This window comes from Misgurnus anguillicaudatus, chromosome 16 (genome assembly GCF_027580225.2).
Source record: "Misgurnus anguillicaudatus chromosome 16, ASM2758022v2, whole genome shotgun sequence".
NCBI classification, from domain to species: Eukaryota; Metazoa; Chordata; class Actinopteri; order Cypriniformes; family Cobitidae; genus Misgurnus; species Misgurnus anguillicaudatus.
Window position 1 is genome coordinate 13,235,355 of NC_073352.2, and position 24,180 is coordinate 13,259,534.

Genomic DNA, 24,180 nt, shown 5'->3' on the forward strand with positions numbered 1-24,180 from the left:
TTTGTGAGTTACCAACGCTACCTCATGTCATTTCATATTTTTTTAACGAGGTAGCTAATTTGTATTAACTAATACCGCCACATTCGTAAATTTTTGTACGATTTGCGTTTGCACTTTAAAAATGATATCATATCGACATATATTTTTTATCCTACCCAGTCTCACAAAGATTTGTGATATAGTCACTTTTTTTATTCTTTTTTTCGTGCTATTATCACAAATTTTCTTGTTTTTTCGTGATCGTATAACGAATTCCTGTTTTCGTGTGATTATCACTTATTGGTTACTCAACTGCTTTTTCCTATTTTTAAACCATTGTCGCTTCGGTTTAGGTTTAGATTTGGTGCTTGCATTAGAATGTCACTTTATATATTGGTTTATACAATTTTTTCTGACTTATTTTTTGATTGTCGCCTGGCGTTAGGGTTAGAGTTGGGTTTGGTAAGGGATGTCATTTTATGTAAATCTAACCCTAAACCGATGCAACAATGTTAAGAAAATAGGACAAAACTGTTGAGTAACCAATACGTGACAATCACACGAAAACAGGAATTCATTATACGATCATGAAAAAATGCTAAAATTCATGATAAAAACACGAAAAAAGAATAAAAAAATACGTGACTATATAACGAAATTTCGTGAGATTGGGCTGTTTTTATCTTACTTTAACTTAACAAATTAAGTTAAACAATTGAAACTTGTTTTTATAAGTTATGTCAACTCATCACAAGTTAAAATTTAAAATATTTGGTTGAATTGACTGTAACCAAGTTGCCTAAACTCCAGGCTGCATTTTTATACAGTGTGTACTGTTGGGTTTAGGGTCAGGGCCAGGGTTAGGGATGGGGTTTTGATAATTTTTATGTATGTATGGTCATATGTTTTTGTATAACTCACTCATTCAACGTAAGAATTCATACAACTTAGCCAACTCGTAAAATGTGTAGGCTACAATGTAAATAAATGCTACATTGCTGTGTGCAGGTTTAATCAAATTGGTTATTCAAGTCAATTTAAACTACTATTTTAAGTCTTTGACCTGTATTTAGTTGGCATAACTTATAAACAAGTTGACATTTTTTTACTTAATTTTTAAAGTTAAAATAAAACAAAAACTGTTGATATTACATTTTTTTTACAATATATTAATTCTGGTGAGATCAGGCTGGAGTTACATATGAGTTATGACATAGTTTGGATATGTTTTCAGTTATTTTAGGATGAGGAAAAAGATAAACAATAAATAAGTAATCCAAAACCTTTTAATGGCAATGTAAATATATTTAAATGTGTAAAATCAAGGTGAAGTTGACTCTTTGAGACTATACAACAGTAATATAGTATTTCAGTAGTACTGTTTAAATATGTAATTAAGCTGCAATTAAACTTATATTTCATTCATACAATGAGCAGGAAAATAAAAATACTCGCTTCCAAAAAGAAACAAATGTGTATTTTATTCAATATTTCTATTTTAAAAATGGTGGGTCCTGAAATATATTATACTTGTCTAGCTGTGTTTTGGATTGAAAAAGTCAGGGGTATTAACAGAAACAAATCAGCCAAAAAGCAAAAGTCAGAGAGTCCAAAACCAATGCCTGCTCCTGTGGCAGTGTGTGCAGCTATACGTGCATGTGTGTGTGTCTGTAATGACCGTATAAAACCTTTGACCCTGAGGATGTAATTGAGCTTAGGGTGCAATCAGAATAGATCGGCTCAATCAAAGCACTGTCTGAAATGACCTGAGGTCAGTCAGTACAGACAGTCCAGTTTGTAAAACACTAGACAACGTGTTGAAATGCATTTCATTTTCTCAATTAAAAAAATTTGCTTGTGTGTCACAAATATATATTTTATGTTAGAAAGGTCTGAAAAGGACCTTAATATAAAAGTATCCACTTGAATGCTATGATAAACAAAATACTTAAAAATGATTTTTTTTAGCTGTGGTATATATGGTAAAATCCAGCCCAGTCTCACAAAATTTCTTTATGTAGTCAAGTCATTTTTTGATTCTTTTTTCATGATATTATCACGAATGTCTCAGTTTTTTCGCGATCATATAACGAATTTCTGTCTTCGTGTGATTGTCACGTATTGGTTACTAAACTGTTTTGTCCTATTTTCTTACCATTGTCACTTCGGTTTAGGGTTAGATTTACATAAAATGACATCCATACCCAAACCCAACTCTAACCCTAACACCAGGCGACATATAAAAAATAAATCAGAAAAAATTGTATAAACCAATATATAAAGTGACATTCTAATGCAAGCACCAAATCTAACCCTAAACTGAAGCGACAATGGTTTAAAAATAGGAAAAAGCAGTTGAGTACCCACGTGATAATCACACGAAAACAGGAATTCATTTTACGATCACGAAAAACACGGAAATTCGTGATATTATCACGAATAAAGAATAAAAAAATTACGTGACTATATCACGAAACCTCGTGAGACTGGGTAGTAAAATCACAGATGTGCCAGCCTGATCTCTCATGAATTTGTACGTATTTTTACGAGTTGGCTAATTCGTATGAATTCGTACAAAGTGAATCATACAAAAGCGCACTATTATCATAAAAAAACAAAAAACACCCTAACTCTGCCCCTAACCCCATTGTCCCAGCACTGCAAAAAATGACTTTCTCACTTAGTATTTTTGTCTTGTTTTCAGTAGAAATATCTAAAAATTCTTAAATTAAGAAGCTTTTTCTTGATGAGCAAAATGACCTAAGTAAATAAGTCTAGTTTTAAGACAAATCATATACAATTTAAGTGAAATTGTCCTTAAAACAAGCAAAATTATCTGCCAATGGGGTGAGAAAAAAAAATTGTGAAATAAGATTTCTTTTTTCTTAAACACTTAATTCAAGTAAAATTTTCTCACCCCATTGGCAGTTATTTTTGCTCGTTTTAAGCACAAATTCACTTAAATTGTATATTTTTTTGTCTAAAAACTAGTATTATTTTCTAAGGTCATTTTGCTCATCAAGAAAATACTTCTTGATTTAAGAATTTTTAGATATTTCTACTGAAAACAAGACAAAAATACAATGAAAAAAAAAATTATTCATTGAATTTAATCATTTTTTTTTACGGTAAGTGGTTGCAATCAATTTATTTAAGCTACATTTAAACAAAAGTTTTATATTTTATTTTACTTTACTAATCTTTTTTGTTTAAATGTAGCTTAAATAAATTGATTGCAACCACTTACCTTAAAAAAATTGATTAAATTCAATGAATCATTTTTTGCAGTGTACTAAGTAAGAACGTCATTTTTTCAGTGAGGGGCAAAAGCATATCATAAAAAATTGAGAAAAGAGTGTGGTTGTACGAATCAATACGAATTAACCACCTCGTAAAAAGAGTATGAATTGTGTTTAATGTGCAGAAATACTACCATAACAGAGCCATATGTATAAATATATTATAATTATATTAAATGTCTCATTTTAGACCTAAAACCAAGACTTTTGACTTTACAACAGTAAAAAACAGATCCTTAAATCCGTATAGGTGAAAGGTGGGATTTTCACTTGATAGTTGCTTTAAAGCAATGGTGTAGAAGTGCTGTAAAATGATGTAATTTGTCAAAATGACATCATGATGTAATTATAAAATGATGTAATTATGCTACTCAAGACCTACATGTTTTCATTTAACGTCAAAGATTCCAGTCTCTAGACTGAACTCTAAGTAAAAACATGTTTCTTCCTGAAATGGATGGCAGGAGCTCAAATTAAACTGAAGTTTAAATGTACTTATAATAAATGATAATTGAGCCCCAAACCCTACTATTTTTATTTTCTATTACTCTTTCTGCTGAAAAAAAACATGTCTGAAATATTGAGGAATCAAGTGGAAAAACATTTTGCAGCAAGCAGATGTTTAATTTATTATATAATGCCAGACAAAGTGACGTTGTGCAGCTCTGTGTATTTTTAAATATAATACATTATAAAAAAAAATGTTCCCAAATGAAACAACAGTGCTGCTGAAACAGCACAGGTCTCCAGCATTGCAGTGTAGTCAGCTTAAGCGTTTTTATTGACTATCACATTACGCATTCAGCCGTACCTGTTTTTATTCAATTGCTAGTGATTTGAAGGTTAGAGGAAATCTGCCCTCAATTGCTGGGAAACCAGCAAGTGTTGAATCCAAACTTGAACTTGGGCCCTTCATGGCCATTCTGGAAAGACAAATATGCGGATTAAAAGCACAAAAGTGCATGGTGTGAATTTACCGGGATCAATGAACAATTGACCCTTGAAGAAGCATGCATATTTGCAATTCAAAGTGAGCAATTGTGACGAGAAACACTAATAAATCTTAATATGATGACAATCTTTAACATTTTAGATCATCTTACTCTTAGCTTGCAACAAAAATCCTGCAAATAGGTTTTTGTCAGTGGTGAGGGGGGCATGAGCCCCTGTCCCTTTTGTCCCAACAGTAAATGTGCCTTTGGGGAGAGTGAAAATAATTATAAAAGTAATAATTATAATTAATAAAATATGTTACCATTCCTGCTAACAGCAATAATGATACAAAATATTAACAAACTTGTAAAAATAGTAAAATAAAAGATTTTATGCAGCACTGCTAATCAGCAAGTATTTTGTGTTATCTTTTTTTGACTGGCCCAATAAATCATATGCATCAAGCTCTGGCCATTCCTGACGTTCACACTTACAGCGAATTTATTTGACAATTGCAACTGTACACGATAGAAAGCAACGCTGATCATCCGTACAAAATCATTCATGACTCATTCTGCTATCTGCCATAGCTTCAATTGTGACTCTGCATTAGAAATGCTCCATAGGTCAGTAAGTCTTAGACCTTGTTCAGGTTTAGCAAAGAAGGGTCCATATGAAGCCCCGTAGATAAAAATAATGTGACCTTCAGCTTAGAGAAGTGGTGCAGATTGAAATGTTCCTGAGGTGCTGTAAATCAGTTCAAACTCTTTTAAAGCGAAGGTTATAAATTCACTTCCTTCAAGGTTGTTGACTAAATGATATGCATCAAACGGTCACATCTCTGGTTTCACTGGAGCATTGCTTCTATTTGCCAAAATCCTCGGTTGAAGTATGTCAGTAGAAAATACAAAATGAGAAAATTCACACGGGAGACACACTTCCAAAAGCGCATTTTTAGAAGTGCAAATATTTTTTTTACATATCCAGGGTGCATATAATTCTCTCTACTCCATTTGCAAATGAGCACTCCGCACTCCAGAAGCCGAATAAGGCATCTCAATGCAACTGAACCTCTTCTACCTTTTTTCAGACTCGCAGTGGAAAATGTGTTTCATGAATATTATTAACCTTTTTCCATCATGTTCTGCAGATTGACACTAATTAATGGGAAATCTGTTAATAACTTGCACATGGGAATGGGTTGAGCGATGTGTCTGGGTTGCCATTTTAAGGACGCATGTGATTTCTCCATTCCATTCAGACGAAAGTGTCTTTTGGGATGAATCTGAAAGGATGACTGGTGTGGGTTCAAACATGGATCAATTAATGCTTGTAAGCTTCATATTTCTGGATAATTTACAGGGTTTCCAGATGTCACGTCATCAACGTTGAATTTTATTTGGTGTGCTGTCAGAAGCCTTTACCTCTGATGAGGTGTTTGAAAATATGTGAAAGCGGTGATTTTTCCCTTTTTTCTACATGTATGACTCATTTCAGAAAAGTCATATGAGTGTGTTAGCCTACGGATTTATGTTCTTGACAAGTAAAAATCTTATTTTAGACCTTACTGTTATATGCACAAATTAGAAGTAGTATGTTGGAGATAAGCCATGTCAATTTCAGATGTACTTCAAAAAAAAACTTTCAAAATTCTGAAGTAATTATGCAGTCCCCTTTTCTTTAACCTTTAATATTTTACTATGTCCTTACCTCAACTTAGATGAATTAATACATAGCATCTTTTTTTCAATGCATGCACTTTTAATCTTTGTACAGTGCTTCTTGAATGTGTTAGTATTTAGCCTAGCCCCATTCATTCCTATGGCTCCAAACAGGGATGAATTTAGAAGCCACCTAACACTTCCATGTTTTCCCTATTTAAAGACTGTTACATGAGTAGTTACACGAGTAAGTATGGTGGTGTCGTGCCTAACAACGCCCCTTAGCTATTATAAAATGCACTGTAACCCCACTGCTTTGCGAGGCTTATTGCTTTTATAAAACGGTTACTTCATTTGCATAATGTTAGCAGGATTTCATAAAATAAAACACAAATAAGATGTAATTATGTTAGTACAAATATTAATCTTCCACCAAACAAAGTAGCTAAAAGCTAAAAACGGAGATAATTTCATTTTTGTGAAGAACTTTTGTAAGAGATCAGATTCAGAGCCATGAACAGTACTACACAGTGTTTTCAGTGTTGAGTGAATGCGTCAGTGTTTAGGTTGGGTAAGATCGCCATCTAGTGGATAATACAGACCTATGAATTTAAGGTAGAAACTCCTCAGGGAACGTTTTCTCTTTATTAACAAGATAACCAGTGATGCCGGTAACGCGTTACTTAGTAACGCGTTGCTCTAATTTGACCACTTTTTTTAGTAACGAGTAATCTAACGCGTTAATATTTCCAAACCAGTAATCAGATTAAAGTTACTTATCCAAGTCACTGTGCGTTACTATTTTTGAAATTTTCCTTAGTAAAATATATATTTTCTTGTATATTTCTTCTTGCGTCTCGGGAAGTGAAGTCAGGTGTGCGACAAGTCACGTTTTCAGCACGAGGACAATTCAGGTCATGTGTAAGCGACCCAAACGTAAACAACGTACAATGGAGAGAGAAGAGAGATGCAGCTACAAAAACACTACGTCAAATTAAAAAAAACAAACATTTGGAGTCACGGCACGGCACAGTCAAACTAAGAGCAAGTCCCAACCGGTGGTGAGAAGCAGTGAGCAGGAGGTCATCCACTACCCAAACAACAAAAGCTGGACTTCAGTGCAAAACCAGTAAGTGTGGGAGAGTTGAAGAACGAAAGTAACAAAGCGATTTTCTCAGAGCCTGATAACATCTGCATCTCACTATGACAGCATATTAGCACATAACCTCTAAAAGAGTTGACAAATATCGCGTTATTTACTCACCGATTTCCACGTGTAGATCCAGAACTGTGTTTTCAACCATGATAAGTAAATTCCAAAAGCGGTCTTTTTTTCTTACAACGCGTTGTGTTTCTCGTTTCATGTGTTACAATACTGATAAATCTACAAGGTATTTACTATATAACATCCTGAAGACTTCTCAGTTTTTCAAAATAAAAGTAAGTCGAGTTTAAACTATATTTAAACTTATTTTGTGAGTAGATCCTGTCGGGTCAAAAGTAACACTTGTTAGTTTTGTCCCGCTGCTAATACTGTGTATAATATGTTAAAAAAATTATATTATTCTAATTTGATTTAATTTTATTTTCTTAGTGTTCAAAACTATTGAATTTTTTTTAGTCTCAGCAATTTAAGTTTGTACTGTTGGTTGCTTTTGAAACATTTGATAAAACTGAAATTTAAAATAAAAATGTAATTTAATTATTTTTTACAAAGATAAATGACAAAATAAGTTTGCAGTTACATATTAAAGAGGTCATAGTCATATATATTTAATAAAAACAAGTGTAACACAAAAATCTATCATGTTTTGTTGTGTTACTTTTGACCCACCTGTGTGTTACTTTCGTCCCTGCTGTCAAGGTCAAAAGTAACAATTCAGTACTCTTGTTTAAAGTGAAATTATACAGAAGTCGTTTTACATTTGTTCAAAATTCCAGCTGGTAGACCACACTTGTGAGTTATTGACCACAGCAAAAATATATCTCTGTCTAAAACATTAGCTTTTAAAATTAAGTTTTTCTGAAAATGGCCCCTGCTCTTCCCTATTTATGTTAAGTGAAGTCAAGAAAGACGTGTTAATTTTCATAAATCAGTACGCAGCAACAGTGGCGCAGTGATACTTATGTTATGCGGTCTGAACCGTGGGGTTACCGGGGTATTTTATCACGGCTTAGAACGTGTTTCAACCAATCAGAATGAAGAACCAGAATGGGCCGTTTTATAATAAAACTTTTGTTTGGAGCCATAGGAATGAATGGGGCTAGGCTAAATGCTAACTTAAATGCTAACAAAGATGATATGTATTAATTAGTCTAAGATGAGGTAAGGAAATAGTAAAATATTAAAAAATTGGTGTGTTTTCCTTTAAGACATGGTGTGTCCACATATGTGGACATCAAGATTTTTGTAGTTTGCATCATAATACTTAATTCTGTGTAACTGGAACCTGTTTTACTGCTTCATATTCAAAGAAAAATATTTGGTTATTATATTTATTGGTTCTTCCTAACCCCAAATAGCTGGAATAAATCTAAAATGCAAGCCAAACCAAAGGTCGGGTTTTAGAAGGTTAATTCAAGCTAAATAAAAAAACAGATAACCATAAAATAAACCAAAATATAAACCAAATGTTCTAAGCCACAGAAGTTCCAGCTGTTGCCCCGGTCCTGGGTTTGCTGCATGGCGCAAATATGTACGTAAAAGTCACGAATCCAATAGTTAGAGAGAGATGAAATATATAATTGTGCTCTTTTTGACATTAAATGAAATTGTATTGTACAGAACACAAGGGTTTATGTGTAAGTTCACATAAGGGCAGTGAATTATACATGACTTCTTTCTACGAATGCATCTCATTAAGATGGAGTTAGGTCGTCTATAACAAAGAGACTTGTCCCCCCACTCATAGCATCTATTCATAGGTCGGTTCAAAAGTAAAGTTCAAAGCAGCGGGATGATTTGCAGGTTGAGTTGCTGAGATCAAAAGGCCATGACATCTCTAAAATAGCGTGTCTGAACATGTTCAAGCAGAAAGATAGAGAGAGAGAAAGTTCAGGACAGACAAGGATATATTACTATATTATCTACCGGCCTGCCTGCTTTATTCTCATCTAAAAATACATTTACTGATATTACATGCTTTATCAGAGCAATGTTTATAGGGAAGTTTGGCTGTAGCAGGAATCAGTCTCATGATGTGCTCATCTGTAGAATGAAGGGAGGGAGGCAGAAAATTTGCTTTAGATTCTTGGACTCTAGTTTTCACTACATCTTTTTTTTACTAAATGAGAATATATTTTTAGTAATGTATAGTGCCTTTAAATTTAGATGAGTTTGATTTAATTTTCTTCCACACAATAGCTATGTTTCCATTCAAAGTTGCGAATTAAACTTATGCGCAAAACTGGAATATCGAATAAAGAACATCCATAAAAAAGGAATAACGTTTCCATCCAGTGTGTGGAAAAGCACAAATACGTCAACTGGTGCCAGATGTCAAAAAGAAAAACAAAATTACTTTGGGCGTTTTCGTCTATAATAAATTATTGCATATCTTATACGGAAGAAACCTGCTGTTTGGGAATGCAGTCACGTAAGACGGTTCTGGGAGGTCATTATTCCGAACAACTCTGATTGTACGCTTTAGATGAGGCATTTCAGAATGACCAAATGACATGACTTTTTTGTGTTTCCTTTGCAGATCATGCCATGTTTTGTTATCGGATAAGAAATTAATTCTACCCAGTTAAGCGCATACGTTTTTATGCACATTTTAAACAGTTATTTGCATCTTGGCATTTCCATCCAGTGTGTTTATGCAAATCCCCAAAATGCATATAAAAATAGGTGGATGAAAAATGTCTAATGGCTGTCAATACTAAAATGAAAAACAAATTTTAAGGTAACAGCGTGAACAGAATGAGAATACCACGAGTACCAAATTAATTAGATGCATGAGAGATTCAAGTACAATTAGCATTTCAATGTTACTATTTTTTAAATCGTAACTAAACGCCTGGTCAGAGCCTGACTCCACCCACTGGCAATATTTGAAAAATGCAAGAAAAGTGGGCAGATCCCAACGGAGATAGAGGGGATGAACTAAGCTCGAACTAAGTGTGTGGTGAGATCGTAACAAGGGCGTGGTGAGCTTGGACCTGCTTACGTCACGAGTTATTTTTTGGGGCCAACATCCAATAGGAAAATTCAACTGCAGTAGCCATCGTTCAACCTGAAGAGGGCAGCACTCAGACGTTTTTACACCATATATTATAGTATTGAAACACTTTATATTTAAATGTCAAAAAACTTACTAAAATCAATGAACAGCACTAATAAACCATCATTCTTACAGATCAGTAACTAAAAAAAGTTGGTTTAGGGTTTAGTTACTCTTAAAGAATATACTTTAATATATGTTTTTTATTATTACACTGTCAGAAAAAATGGTCAAAAATAGTCCCTAGCTATCACTGGGGCAGTACTCTTTAAAATGGTCCTAATATGTACTGTTTAGGTACAGATATTATGTATACATTGGGCATCAATAATTACCTTTGAGTACTAACATGAACTCTTTAGGTGCTATAATTGGGTCCCCAGTATCAACCTAGTAAATGTGAAAAGATCAACCCAGTAACTTAGTTTTGTTAAACCATTCTATGCAAACGTGAAAAAAAAGGACACTGAAATTTGGCTCCCCTTGTGATGTCAGAAGGGGATAATAGCACCCCCACCACTAAATCCTAAAAAAAATCTGTGTATTCTGAAGCAAAAAAGTGTGATATTAAGTTAGAATGACCTACAACTGCATGATCAATAGCATCATGTTTAGATTTACCTCTCTCGAAGTGACATGCTCTTATTATGCACTTTAAATTTAATTCTGCAGTGGTACACATCTTTATTTTCTAATGCAAGACTCTGGATACTGGGATCCCATGATGATAGTCTCAAAAAACTACATGAAAAGACAGACCAAGAATAACCTCCGCTGTCTTTTTAACTTCCAGGAGACTATAGTGATTCTTCAAGATCCAGAGTCCTGTATACAATGACAAGGATAAGCAAAGCAGCATTTCCTGAAGAGAGAGGGACATTCTGCTGATAAGCAACTGAAAGAAGGGAATAGGCTTACTGCCATGTGGTTTGTTGTGATATGGGCCATTCTGTGATATCAGTGATGCTTAACAGTATGAATAAAAATGTTTGGGGAGACAAAGCATTCTCCACGATGAAGCGTGACTCTACGGTGATCAGTGATGATGATCACACACTCAGATTGGGGTGTTGTGTTTTCTCAATGGGAGATTTGACAGCTTTGTTAGACATGCTAGAATGCACCAAGAGTTGGATGGCTGCCAGACTCTTTCTTTACAGAGAATTTTACGGGAGATTGTAAGAGTTATGCTGTGCCTACATGGATGGATTTTTTTGCCATTTTTCCACCATTGGTGCTAGGGATAAAATGAATATTGATGTAGATGTGGTGCAGAGGGTAGAGTATTGCTTACAGTATAAAATTCTGTATTAAAAGGTTTTGGGGATCTAGGTTTGAGGCGAGCCTGAGTGGTTCACAGATACATTTATTCATTTAGCAGATGCTTTTATCTAAAACGACTTACAAGGTTGCGTATAATTTAACAGAGAAGTGCACTTTGCTGGTGCATATGGCTTAATGCTTATAAAAGTGTGGAAAATGCTGCAGGTGCAATTTTAAAACTGCAGGCCTTGAAATGTCACGACAGTTGACAAAATTGTCATTGAAATTTAAGTGATTATAAGTTTTTTGTTCTAAAATATTTGAAGAGTTTGGTTCCAAAACGAGATAACTCTGCTTTTTGATTTTGCTTTCCAATTAATATAAATCAAGCTGCAGTTGGTTTGCTTTGATTTTACCCTTCATAACTAAAACAAAATACAGCTAAGTAGCACAATTAAACAAAATAAAAACATGATAACATGATAATAAACATGTTTTGATAAAAAATTTTAAAATCTGAGTTCATTTTATTAGGTATTTAAAGTAATTGCTATTTGGAAGTGCAATACCTATAACATTTTTTAAAGGGTACATATGCCCATTTTTACAAGATGAAATATAATATCTGGTGTTTCTAGAATGTGTCTGTGAAGTTTCAGCTCAAAATACCCCCACATATCATTTGTTATAGCATGTCCAAAATGACCCTATATGGGTGTGAGCAAAAAAGCGCTGTTTTCATGTGTGTAGCTTACATATCACATCTCATATCATGTTAATCTTGAGTACCTATAGGTTAGTATTACATCCTTCATATCTCCGAAGAGTCTTTAGTTTTATCCGACAGATCAGCTCAAGCGATTGTTTCCGGAAAAGCACGAAATCCCAAAGACGTCTGGCAGGAGGAGCGAGTCATGAGCAAACACACACAAGACATTATCCCACTATCTCTGGATAACTTATGATTTATTACATGTTCGTGTCATTTACATTATATGCACACATGCGCCTATTGCCAACCAAACGCAGTGCAGCTTTACTTACCGCATGCGACTCAGGGTTGTGCCGATAGACGATAGTATCATGTATCGACAACCGTCAGACATATCGCCAATAGTGGGCTTTTATGACGATAGTTGCAGATGGTTATTATTATTATCATCATAGTTTCACATTAACATGCGCATTGCATGCTTTTCCTCACATTAAAGGCTTTGTGGGCTTCACTTTGCGTGAGAGAGCATTCCTTCTCACACGCACCTGGACCTAATGCGTGCGGCATGGACTCCTTCTAGCACCTGAACTTGTAATGCGCATGATTCAGACTCTTCCACGCACGTGAGCTTGTAATACGCACGGCTCTGACATTTCCTTGCACTAGAGAGGTTGTTAGGAGCGCAGGGGTTTAAAACCAGCGAGTGTGTTGCTCGCTGCCACGTAGGAAATTAATGACGCGCTCAGATTAATGCCATCAGTTTTAATATGGATGTGGTCATGACAGTGTTGCACTTCACTTGCTTCTTTTTTGTCCTCCAATCAAGTGACTTGTCATAAATTAGTCAAAAATGAACAAATAAATAAAAGAGTAAACTACTGCCCCGCCCTCCGATACTATCGTGTATTGGCGAATGGTGATCTCACAGGCTGATAATAGGACGATCTCAAAATGGGGCATATCGCCCAAAACTACACCCTGGATAAACAAACTACATCCATTATTTCCATAAAGCTGACTTACTTGAAAAAAGCTGAACAAGACTTTCTTCTCCATACATCCAAAAACACCTTTCTTCTTCTTTTGTGCCATTGTTGAGTTTTGATATAAAACAAAGCTGTCGTGTGCAGTGATACCTGTGGCTTCTACTCAAAGAAACAATGTAATAATGAACGTTCTCAATCTCACTCTGACTGACGTGTGGGCGTGCTTTTCCAGGGGAAGTGCCCATTAAAGGAGTATGGGGTCACTGATATGTAACAGGTACCCATGTAAAAAAAAAAAAAACTTTACGAAACTTGTAGTAAAGAGGAGGTGTGAGTTTGGACCAGACAGGCAGTAAGTGTTTTCATTTAAAATAGATCTGATTCCTGTAAATACAGTGTGAGAGAATAGTATCTTAAGCTGCATTGGCACAAACACATTTAGAAAAGTCAGTCAGCGGTCATGGGCGGGGCTTTGTTTGTGTGACATCACATTAACAAGAAAATCAAAACAGAATGTCAAATGAGACTGCTTTGGTTTAATAGGGATTAAAAAAGAAGGAAAAAGTGGAAGTTTTTATAATAGGGTTGTTGTGTTCACACACGTATTTAGGTGATTCTCGCAAAATTAGACTTATGAGGTGTCATGAAACATTTTAATAAAAAAAGTAAATGCTATCAAATTAAGAAGCATACAGTTACAAACATCTCTTCATGTACTATTTTGCACACGATTTCAAATGACATCATACAAACTAATTTTGTTGTTTTTTTCCACATTTAAGGGGAAATTTTCATTACCGCAACGTGTCCATGAATGGATTTGGGTTCTTTGACATGAAAATATTTATAATAAAAAAATGTAAAACATAAAAAGCTTCAGTGCATGTTATACTATAAACATTTACAGTAAAAACACATGTGGTATATGGGGATCATTGGTAAATGTAGAGACAATAATAAGGAAAATTTAATAATTTTCTCATCCTCTGCAACAATTTTCAATCATTGTTTTAGCTCAAGGAACTAACAATTTCAAAAAAAAATTGTTGGAAGGGACATAATTGACTGTGAGACTCAAGATGGCTACAAGTTAAGCAGTTCTTATTTTTCTCTCCAGATAAAAGTTGAAATTTTGTTTGTCATAGTACCTAGACAGCTTTTAAATTCTCATTACCAAAACATGAGTTTGTAAATGCATATATTTAATGTAATATCATGTGGCGGTAATGATTTACATTTTTGATAATGACAATCTAAAAAATTTAAATAACTCTATTGGAAATATTTTTTACATTCTCTAAAAAATAATGGTAATAGTAAGTTCAGACCTTAATCATATATGTGCAAAAAAATGCCTTTAAGGGCCTTTTAAAAATTCTGATGCTGGACACCTTCTAAATCTGGATTTCGTGAGAATCATGTCCAAACACCTATAATAATATGTGCGCATATATATAAGATATATATATCTTTTAAATCATAGTTGTCCGAAAGGTGTGGGAACCCTGAATATTAACAGTGTGTGTCATGCATACATTAATTGTCAGCACCTTGATTGTAAACAGTAATGATGTTTAAATGGCATAACATTTCACAGCAAAGCCTGACAACAACATCAAAACGGCTGGATGCCAATCCATCAGCACCACACGCTCAGGCCTATTTATAACCGCCATTAAGTGTAGTGAAACTCCAGTGATGTTACAGGATACTGAGTAAAGGTTTGGGGAAAAGGTAAGGAGATACATGAACAAGGAAATCTGATGCCAGTGTACAAAGACCATATTTCCTCTATCCTGCTGAGCAAACAAGCCCAACCCCTCTCGAGACCTTCAAGTCACTCTGAATCTGAAGTAACTTCCCCAACATTCCCAGAGAGCTCAAATTCTTATGAATTTTTGAACTAACCATGCGCTTTTATGCCAGTGACATTTTGCAAAAAGGGGTCACTGAGGTAAACATATGGTAGTGTGTAGGCCTTAGGCGGGGCAGAAAAGCTTTATACAGGAACATGGTCTATTTAGGCCAACTTTGGCCTGGAGGTCGAATAAAAAAACTGTTAGGAAAAGACAGACGATGATGGTAGTGCTCTGACCTCTCATTGGTATCTACTTCCTCCATCTCAGGCATCTGGCCGGTGGAACTCAGATTCATGTACCCGTTGATGAAGAGAGACCCTGGGAATCAAGGAGACAGATGTTACATTGATGGTGTGTTCAAGATAAAGCAACAAGATAATCTTTACAGACGAAAACAACTTTTATGAATTTTAAAGTGTAATTTTTATTATTTCTAGTAAATGCATTTAGACTTCAAAATTCATAAAAGTTGTGTTCTTGTGTGATGAATAACTAGTTGGACATAATGTGTAAATGCCATAAACCTAAGTTAAACACAAAGCTTCTTTTGGCTATGGGGAAAATGAATGGGCCTTTTAGCCAGGGAACCAGTGTCCTGCTAACTTCCAGGGTTGGCCTACAAAAATACTGAAATGCATGAATGATGGAATTTGACTCATGTGTGACAGTATGAGCTTCCAGCATAATTAAAGGCAAATTAAGTTGCTTTCGTTAAAAACAATGTCTGGGTTTGATTTAGAAATACAGTTCCTTTAAAAAATCATTTATAGAGATATCATTGCTAAGGATTGTGTATGACCAACCTTGCTCCGATCAACTCAAATTATTAATTATAAAACGGGCAGTTCTGGTTCTTTACTCTGATTGGTTGAAACGCATTCTAAGCCGTGATAAAATACCCCAGTAACCCCACGGTTCAGACCACATTACATAAGTATTACTGGGCCACTGTTGCTGCGTACTGATTTATGAAAATAAACACCACAGTCTTTGATAATATTTTTAATTTTTCTACAATTGCACAATTAATGGCAATTAATCAATAAATATTGTTTAATCATCTCGTCGAGAAATAGAAAACGTTGTCTGAGGAGTTTCTAACTCAAGTTCATACGTCCGCTATTATCCACTAGATGGCGATCTTACCCAACTTAAACACTGACGCATTCACTCAATACTAAAAACACAGCGTGTAAGTGAATTATCTGCGCTTTTAGCTAAAAATTTGAGGTGATAAGAGAACAAATGAAGGTAGGATGAAACGTTTTTTTTTTGTTTTTTTTAAACATGTTTGAGATTGTCTTCTTTCATTTAATATTTTACATAATATTTATGTTTATTTAAAGAAGATAATTTTTCTGCAAGGCATTAAGCTAAAACTGGGTGGCAACTTAAAAAAAAAACGGGGAAAGAGTTCAGCATGCTTCCAAGCATATTTGATCATCACTTCAACAGTTGCACGATATAAATGCTAATGTATGAATTAGATGAATGTTGGTTTATAAAATAAACACCACAGTCTTAAATCATATTTTCATTGTGTCTTTGCTGCGTCTGTGTTGGTTGGGAACTGTGCTCTGTTTCAGTCACACTTGATTCTGAGGAACTACTTTGTTTGGCGGAAGAGTAATATTTGTACTAATATAATTACAATTTATTTGTGTTTTATTTTATAAAATCCCGCTAATGTTATGCCAATGTAAGTCCATGGTGTTAAACATATATTATTTCATTTTTTGCATGTCAACCTTAAAAAGTAATTTTTAACACACATCTAACTGGTTTATTTTACAAAGCCATGTAATCTGCATTGTTTCCTTTGTATAAATGACAAAAATATCCACACAAAGAAATTGGGTCAGCCTAAATATAAAAGAGAGGAAAACACACAATCGCGTGATGTGTGTTCTCTGTTAATCCCAAGAACAATTTATTGAATGTCATTTGTCAGAGGAGAGAGTACAATGAAATACTGCATGCTCCTAACAGACTATTTACGGTGCTACCAAAACTAGACTGTTATTTTTCATGAAAAATGAAAGAGGGTTCCTAAATCTTTTGACCTATTAATTAGTTTTTATTTAATTGGGATTAGATCCATGACAATGTTTAATGATTGCACTCTAAATATATGAAGCCAAATAAATATTTATATAAATATCTACATACAAATATGTACATTTACTATAGAATATTCTTTTATTCATTTCAATAAATCACTTTACCAGCCTTGAATCCCTACGTTAAAACTGTACCATGTTTTCCATAATCATAAAAGCTCAAATTACACAGGATTAACTCATGCACTCAGTAAACACTGTTGATGGCAGAAGGGTGTGGAGAATGCAGCGTAACGTAAATCTGTTCTGACGTGTAACAGACTATAAATTCAAGGTTTATATAACACCTTAATAGCCATATTTAAAACCAAGTTTTACACATAGTAAAGGTCAATTGCTTGACTATACTGTTTTTTTCACGGTCTATGCTGTTTGCCAGTTAAATTTTTTATTTTCTAACTTGATGTGAAGAAATGTAAGAAAACTCTGTGAGTAAATGAAGATATATACATACACTCACCTAAAGGATTATTAGGAACACCTGTTCAATTTCTCATTAATGCAATTATCTAATCAACCAATCACATGGCAGTTGCTTCAATGCATTTAGGGGTGTGGTCCTGGTCAAGACAATCTCCTGAACTCCAAAACTAAATGTCAGAATGGGAAAGAAAGGTGATTTAAGCAATTTTGAGCGTGGTATGGTTGTTGGTGCCAGATGGGCCGGTCTGAGTATTTCACAATCTGCTCAGTTACTGGGATTTTCACTCACAACCATTTCTAGGGTTTATAAAGAACGGTGTGAAAAGGGAAAAACATCCAGTATGCAACAGTCCTGTGGGTGAAAATGCCTTGTTGATGCTAGAGGTCAGAGGAGAATGGGCCGCAGGTATGCAGCAAAGCATTTGTAAAGCCACAACACGCACAACCTTGAGGCGGATGGGCTACAACAGCAGAAGACCCCACTGGGTACCACTCATCTCCACTACAAATAGGAAAAAGAGGCTACAATTTGCACAAGCTCACCAAAATTGTACAGTTGAGGACTGGAAAAATGTTGCCTGGTCTGATGAGTCTCGATTTCTGTTGAGACATTCAGATGGTGGAGTCAGATTTTGGCGTAAACAGAATGAGAACATGGATCCATCATGCATTGTTACCACTGTGCAGGTTGGTGGTGGTTGTGTTATGTTGTGAGGGATGTTGTCTTGGCACACTTTAGGCCCCTTAGTGCCAATTGCGCATCGTTTAAATGCCACGGCCTACCTGAGCATTTTTTCTGACCATGTCCATCCCTTTATGACCACCTTGGCATGTACCCATCCTCTGATGGCTACTTCCAGCAGGATAATGCACAATGTCACAAAGCTCGAATCATTTCAAACTGGTTTCTTGAACATGACAATGAGTTCACTGTGCCACGCCGTCAAAAACAAGAGGAATGTCGCAGTGATATGGATCACAGCACCCCCTAATTTGTGTGTTCTGCATTCTGACTTTTTCCATTTAAAATGTTTTGGTTGCATCTTTAGTGATGTGCATTTGTTTACTGTTGCTTGCACTTAGAGGGTTTTGCAGTGAAAGACAGTCAGACAGTGTTAAAAACCATTGAAAGGACTAAAGTGACATATATAAAAATAAGTCATTTTGCTAATTTACAAGACAACGTCAGATGCACTAAGAAGGTTTTGCATCTAAAGTTCTCATATATATCCGGATAGAAGGAAGTCACCAAAAGAGTTTACATCCATTTTGCAGTAGTGAACTCTATAAATTGCATTGTTTTCTATCAACTGTGAAGCAAAGAGATTTGCAACTTTAATAACTGTCTGGGTTCAGCACATGCACAGACATTTATATCCAAATTGGCACAATAAAAGCAAAGCTGCAGTTGGGCAGCATGTCCACATGAAACTCTGAGAGAGAGAGAAGGGTCTGTTAAAGGCTTACAATGAAATGCAGCCGAACTGGTGGGATTCGCATCACCTTCTGCTCTGTACGGGAGGAAAATTTATGGAGCCCACCACCAGGGAGGTAAAATCAGCCTTTCACACTTTCAGTTCGACATAAACGCTCTACTGATACACACACTTGCAGTCGACAGCCGTTACGTCATTAGAACAACATGTATTTAACACCGCAAGTGCAATAATTATTTTCAGATTTAAATGAGTATGATTTGATACACAAACACGATATGGGCACTGACATAATCGAATAAACACAGAGAGACGAGAACAAATTACTACAGCTAACAGCAGCTAAAAAAGCTTGCCAAATGTCATTACTTTTAACCCAACACATGACCTGCCAAAGTCATAAAACACAGACACGCTTGTGTCTAATTCTGAGTAATGTTCGCTTTTCATTTGTTTGATCTTAAATAACTTCAAAAACCCTTCAACATCTGAACAAATGAAATAAACCTGATGTTTATGAAATCTGAAAACCTACAAAATATATTTGGCCCACAAGGGTCTTTCAATCTTGGAGTAGCATGTACAGAATAGAAAAATAGACTCGGATACTTTCTAAGCTAACCTTGAACCCTGAGGTAGTCAATTCAAAAACTGTGTGCACATCCCATATTACAGTTTAATTAAAAAGATTCGTTTTAACCTTCAAAAAGCAACAGAACTTTCTCAAAGGACGTGCAGATGATTCACAGGATATACTGTACAGGATGTGAGTGGTGTCACTGGTGCTGTTAGACGATACCGGATAAAGAATAATATTTCAGTTTTTTACTGTGATCAATGTCCTACATCTGCACGGATTTGGAGGACGATCATTGTGGTGGAGAAAACATTTTTTCAGTTTGCCTTTATCCGTCTCAGGTTTCAGCTGCTGGATGTCTAAATGTCTCAGTCACAGAAGAAAGGTTCAAAGATTGTTCTCAGATTGCACATTCTGTATTGTACACACAAATAGTAAGAGATGTTCATTTAAGTTCCATTTTGATCTTTATAGTCAGTTGAATCAGGTTTTATAAGGTTATAAAAGTTGCTGTTAGCAAGTTAAATTATGATTTCTGTAGGTGACCCATTCGCAACTCACGTGCAGAGCAAAAACAAATATGAGTATACGTATAAAATCACTGGCTAGTTCATTAAATGTGATGAGACTCGGGCTGCTGCTTCTTGCATTTTGAAGGTTCGTGTCTGTCGAAGCGGAGCATTGACTTACATTGTGGCGTTTGCAGCTTGATCTTTTTAAAAAGGTCCTAATATGTACCATTTTGGTACAGATATATACCTTTGAGGTACCATTTTGTATGTTTAAGGTACCAATGTGTATATTTGAGGTACCAATATGCAGTACAAAAGTGTACTTTTTGAAAAGGCAGTGCCTTCTTTTGTACCTTCTTGTACCTTTTTCTGAGAGTGTACAGATACTATTTCTGCCAAGTTTGGTGATGAGATCTGGCTACACTCTAAAAATGTCTGGGTTGCTTTTGACCCATGCTGAATACATTTTGAACAGATCACACAGCTGGGTTATAATTCACCTAATGCTGGGTTGTTTTAAACCAAGTGTTGGGTTATTATAATAACAACAACAACTCAACATTGGGACATTTTTAACCCAGCATACTGTATGTTCTGACCAATACATACGCAGCATGGTTTAAAAACAACCCAGACATTTTTAGTGTGTAGGTTATCACTAGTGCGGTTGATAAGTTAACTCTTTCCCCACCATCGACAAGTTATCTCGTCAATTAAGAGAATTTAAAATTGTATGAGCAGAGAAAAAAATATAGATATGATGAAAGTTTTTTCCCCATTTTGTTTGTTTAAATGCAGAGGGTCTGTTCTTTCATTTGATATATTTGTATGTTTATATATTTTAGTAATTTTTTTAGCTGGAAGGCATTGTGTGAAGATCACAAAAAAATGCTGGCGGGCAACTTAAAAAAAAGGCTGACGGGGAATGAGTTACAGTAAGCTTGGATGGGCGTGATCAGGCCCGGATTAAGAATTCGGAGGCCCCTGGGCACAATTTCTCGTAGGCCCCCCCACGCATATATATATGGTTCTTTTTGTTAGAAACAGCTCTACTTTCACAGGATTTACACTGACACATTACAGCCGGTGATCACTACCTGTAGGACAATATCAATACATGTAGATATTTTTGTTGCAAGCATGGACCTGCACAGAGACCTGCACAGGGGGCAGATGGCATGCTCAAGTGAAAAAAGGGCACTTCTCTTATAATTCTTTTTTAAACAAAAGATTAAATATATTGACACAACTTCCTTATTTTAATTCCTTCACACACACCCAACTGTTTCATACTCAACAGATTTCTACAAAATACAAAATAATCAGTTCACACAAAGTGTTTATCACAAGAACAGAAGACAGCAAATGATACTGCCAACAATGTGCATGTTTTCTTTTCTAGTTTCAAATATATTTAGAATAAATGACTGCGCCAAGGAGAGGGTACAGTTTCACTAATAATGTGTTTGTTTATTTTGCACGTGGTAGTAAATCTTTTTAATTCTTTTGGTGTTAAAATAACACATATTTACACTAAATTAAAAAAAGGAGGGTTGCTGCTATATTGCTAATTTCACAGGAAAACTGCGGCAAAAAAGTGGGGGACAACACTACAGATAGATTGACAAAATAAAAAATAAAGCAACTGAAACTGTTCAAAAAGTATTGAACTTTAAACTAAAACCTGTTACTATTGGCTTATCTACACTTTAGAACACGTATTATGAGTCATGTTAGCAAGACATCAATTGTCTTTTGGATAATGAGCTGTAAAACTGAGGTACTGGTAGTTATGTCATTTGATCTCCACTGACTTCCCCACAAGTCAAGAAAAACCCAGCTGGAATACGACCTGTGTGAAGAGCTCCTGCCTACCTGTCTGTCTGTTGGCGATGTGTGTTTCACTGTTGCGCACAGATGCAGAGGAGGAAGGGCAATCTGGGCAAATACGACAAACTTTCCCCGTCTGTCTTTGTCGCGCGCGCGTTCCCGCGCAGCTTCCAAACCACGGACAAGCGCGGACGGCTCCGTTCGACAAATACGGAGTACAAATGATTTCTTATACAAATGATTACTTTACCAGGCTGTCAGAGCAGCACTGATTTGCGTCATTTACAGGACATTCACATATTCAGGATAAATTAAGAAAAGTAATGGATTGTCTGATAAATCAACTGTGCACTGCTGCTTTTCTCACTCATTCCGAACTTATATGAAGACTACTGCCACCCACAGTCTGCTCGATTCAGCGCGGGATTATTTGGGCTAAAATGGTTAATCTAAATAATTAACAATTAGATTTTACATTTTATTTTCTCCCGTCGCTTGGGCCCTGACTGCGCGTGGGCCCCTGGGCATGTGCCCATAATGCCCATTGGATAATCCGGCCCTGGGCGTGATGCAAACTCCAGTTCTTTCCTGTGCCCGATTGCACGAAACTCCTTAAGTAAGGGTTTCCCTGAGAGAGAAAAAAATCCCTGAGGTAAGGGATTTCTTTAACTCTTTCACCGCCAGCGTTTTTTTAAAAAATTGCCAGCCAGCGCCAGCGTTTTTCATGATTTTCACCAAAGTTTAATGCCTTCCAGAAAATGTTCTTCTTTAAATATATAAACATATACCAAATGAAAGAACAGACCCTCTGCTTTCAAACAAAAAAAACTGTTTCATCCTACCTTAAGTGGTTCTTTTGTAATCAGCTTTTGAATATGGGTAGGTTTCTGCAAAAACACCACATTTTGAGCAAAAAGCAGAAATAATTCCATTTTTGTGACGGACTTTTCATAGAATCCCATTCAGAGCGATCTTTAAAACAGACACGGACATGCAGCAGCTTGCCATAGGGCAATACTTCCGGTTTTAAAAAGTTGCGGAAGGGCGCCACCTAGTGGATAATAGCGGTATTGCGGAAAGACGGAAAATCTCGTCATTGGCGGCGAACCGTTTTCTCTTAATTGACGAGATATCTCGTCAATGGCGGGGAAAGAGTTAAGAGCATTGCAACAAAGGTCTTAAAGGTATTGCGGAGGATTTTCTGTTTCCGGGAGGATCATCAAGACTATTGGTCCTCCTGGTTGTCAATCAGGAGTGTTGCGCAATTGCATTTTTTAAAAAAGTGGAGAAGGCAGTTCTTTTCTAAAATTGGAAAAAATCCTCCGTTATACCTTTAACTATGGGTTCACCAAACGCGAGTTCAACGATTTGCGCGAGTAGATTACGTACAAAGTCAATGCAAAGATGCGATCAGACATGTCCTCGCACGGGGCAATGCGAATGACGTGAATTGGGTGGAGCGATTGTCGCAAAAACACGCGCTATTCGCCTAAAAAATATTTAACTCAAGTGAAAAAGTCGCATGACACAAAGTTAAATCCCGCAAGTATTCTAGAGCGAGCAACGCGATGCTACGCGTTTGGTGTGTACGTATCATAACTCTAATGGTGCATTCACACCGGCCACGGTACAGGCGGCAAAAATGCTGGATACTATTTGTGCGTAGTTGGACGCTTGAACATTTAAGTTTACTCGCTTCATTCAAGCTTGAAAACCGTGCGTGAAATTCTAGTCATTCGAGACATTCATGCGGAAATTCGCATCATGGGAGGAGCTTCTGAGAGTACTACAGCAAGGTCCTGATTGGTTAACGCGGGGTGAAATCCGCCAAAGTTCTACCATGATAAATCAATTGTTTATTACTTGTTTGCACCATGAGAGTATGAATAAATACACAATCTATTAGTGCTGGGCAAAGATTAATCGCGATTAATCGCATACAAAATAAAAGTGTATTTTTGCATAATATATATGTCTGTGCTGTGTGTAATTATTATGTATATTTAAACACAGACACATACATATATACATTTCAGAACATTTTTATTTATATATCCCTTATTTTTGTTTATATATAATATATAAAACTAGAAATAAATATTTATACACATGTAAATGTTTCTTAAATACATACATGAATGGGTGTGTATTTGTATATACATAATAATTACACACAGCACAGACATATATATTATGCAAAAATACACTTTTATTTTGTATGCGATTAATCGCGATTAATCTTTGCCCAGCACTACAATCTATATTTACATTTCAAACTTGTATTTGATTTAAATTATTATTGTGTACTTATTACTGTTTTCAGCACAGTTTCACTGCAGTGTTTTGACAAAAGCGCATTTTCAC

General features: G+C 35.6%; 1 protein-coding gene across 4 annotated transcripts in view; it reads right to left on the bottom strand.

Annotated features, from left to right (window-relative positions):
• The window catches only part of htr4 (5-hydroxytryptamine receptor 4), a 224,540-nt gene that overhangs the window by 85,593 nt on the left and 114,767 nt on the right, over positions 1-24,180 (bottom strand). For 3 of the 4 annotated variants that reach the window (XM_055177705.2, XM_055177704.2, XM_055177703.2), the window contains one exon: positions 15,155-15,236. In XM_055177705.2, coding sequence (XP_055033680.1) covers positions 15,155-15,236 — 82 coding nt within the window. Of the gene's footprint in view, positions 1-4,089; positions 4,202-15,154; positions 15,237-24,180 lie in introns of those variants that run through there. The other variant, XM_055177706.2, reaches the window with a different exon arrangement.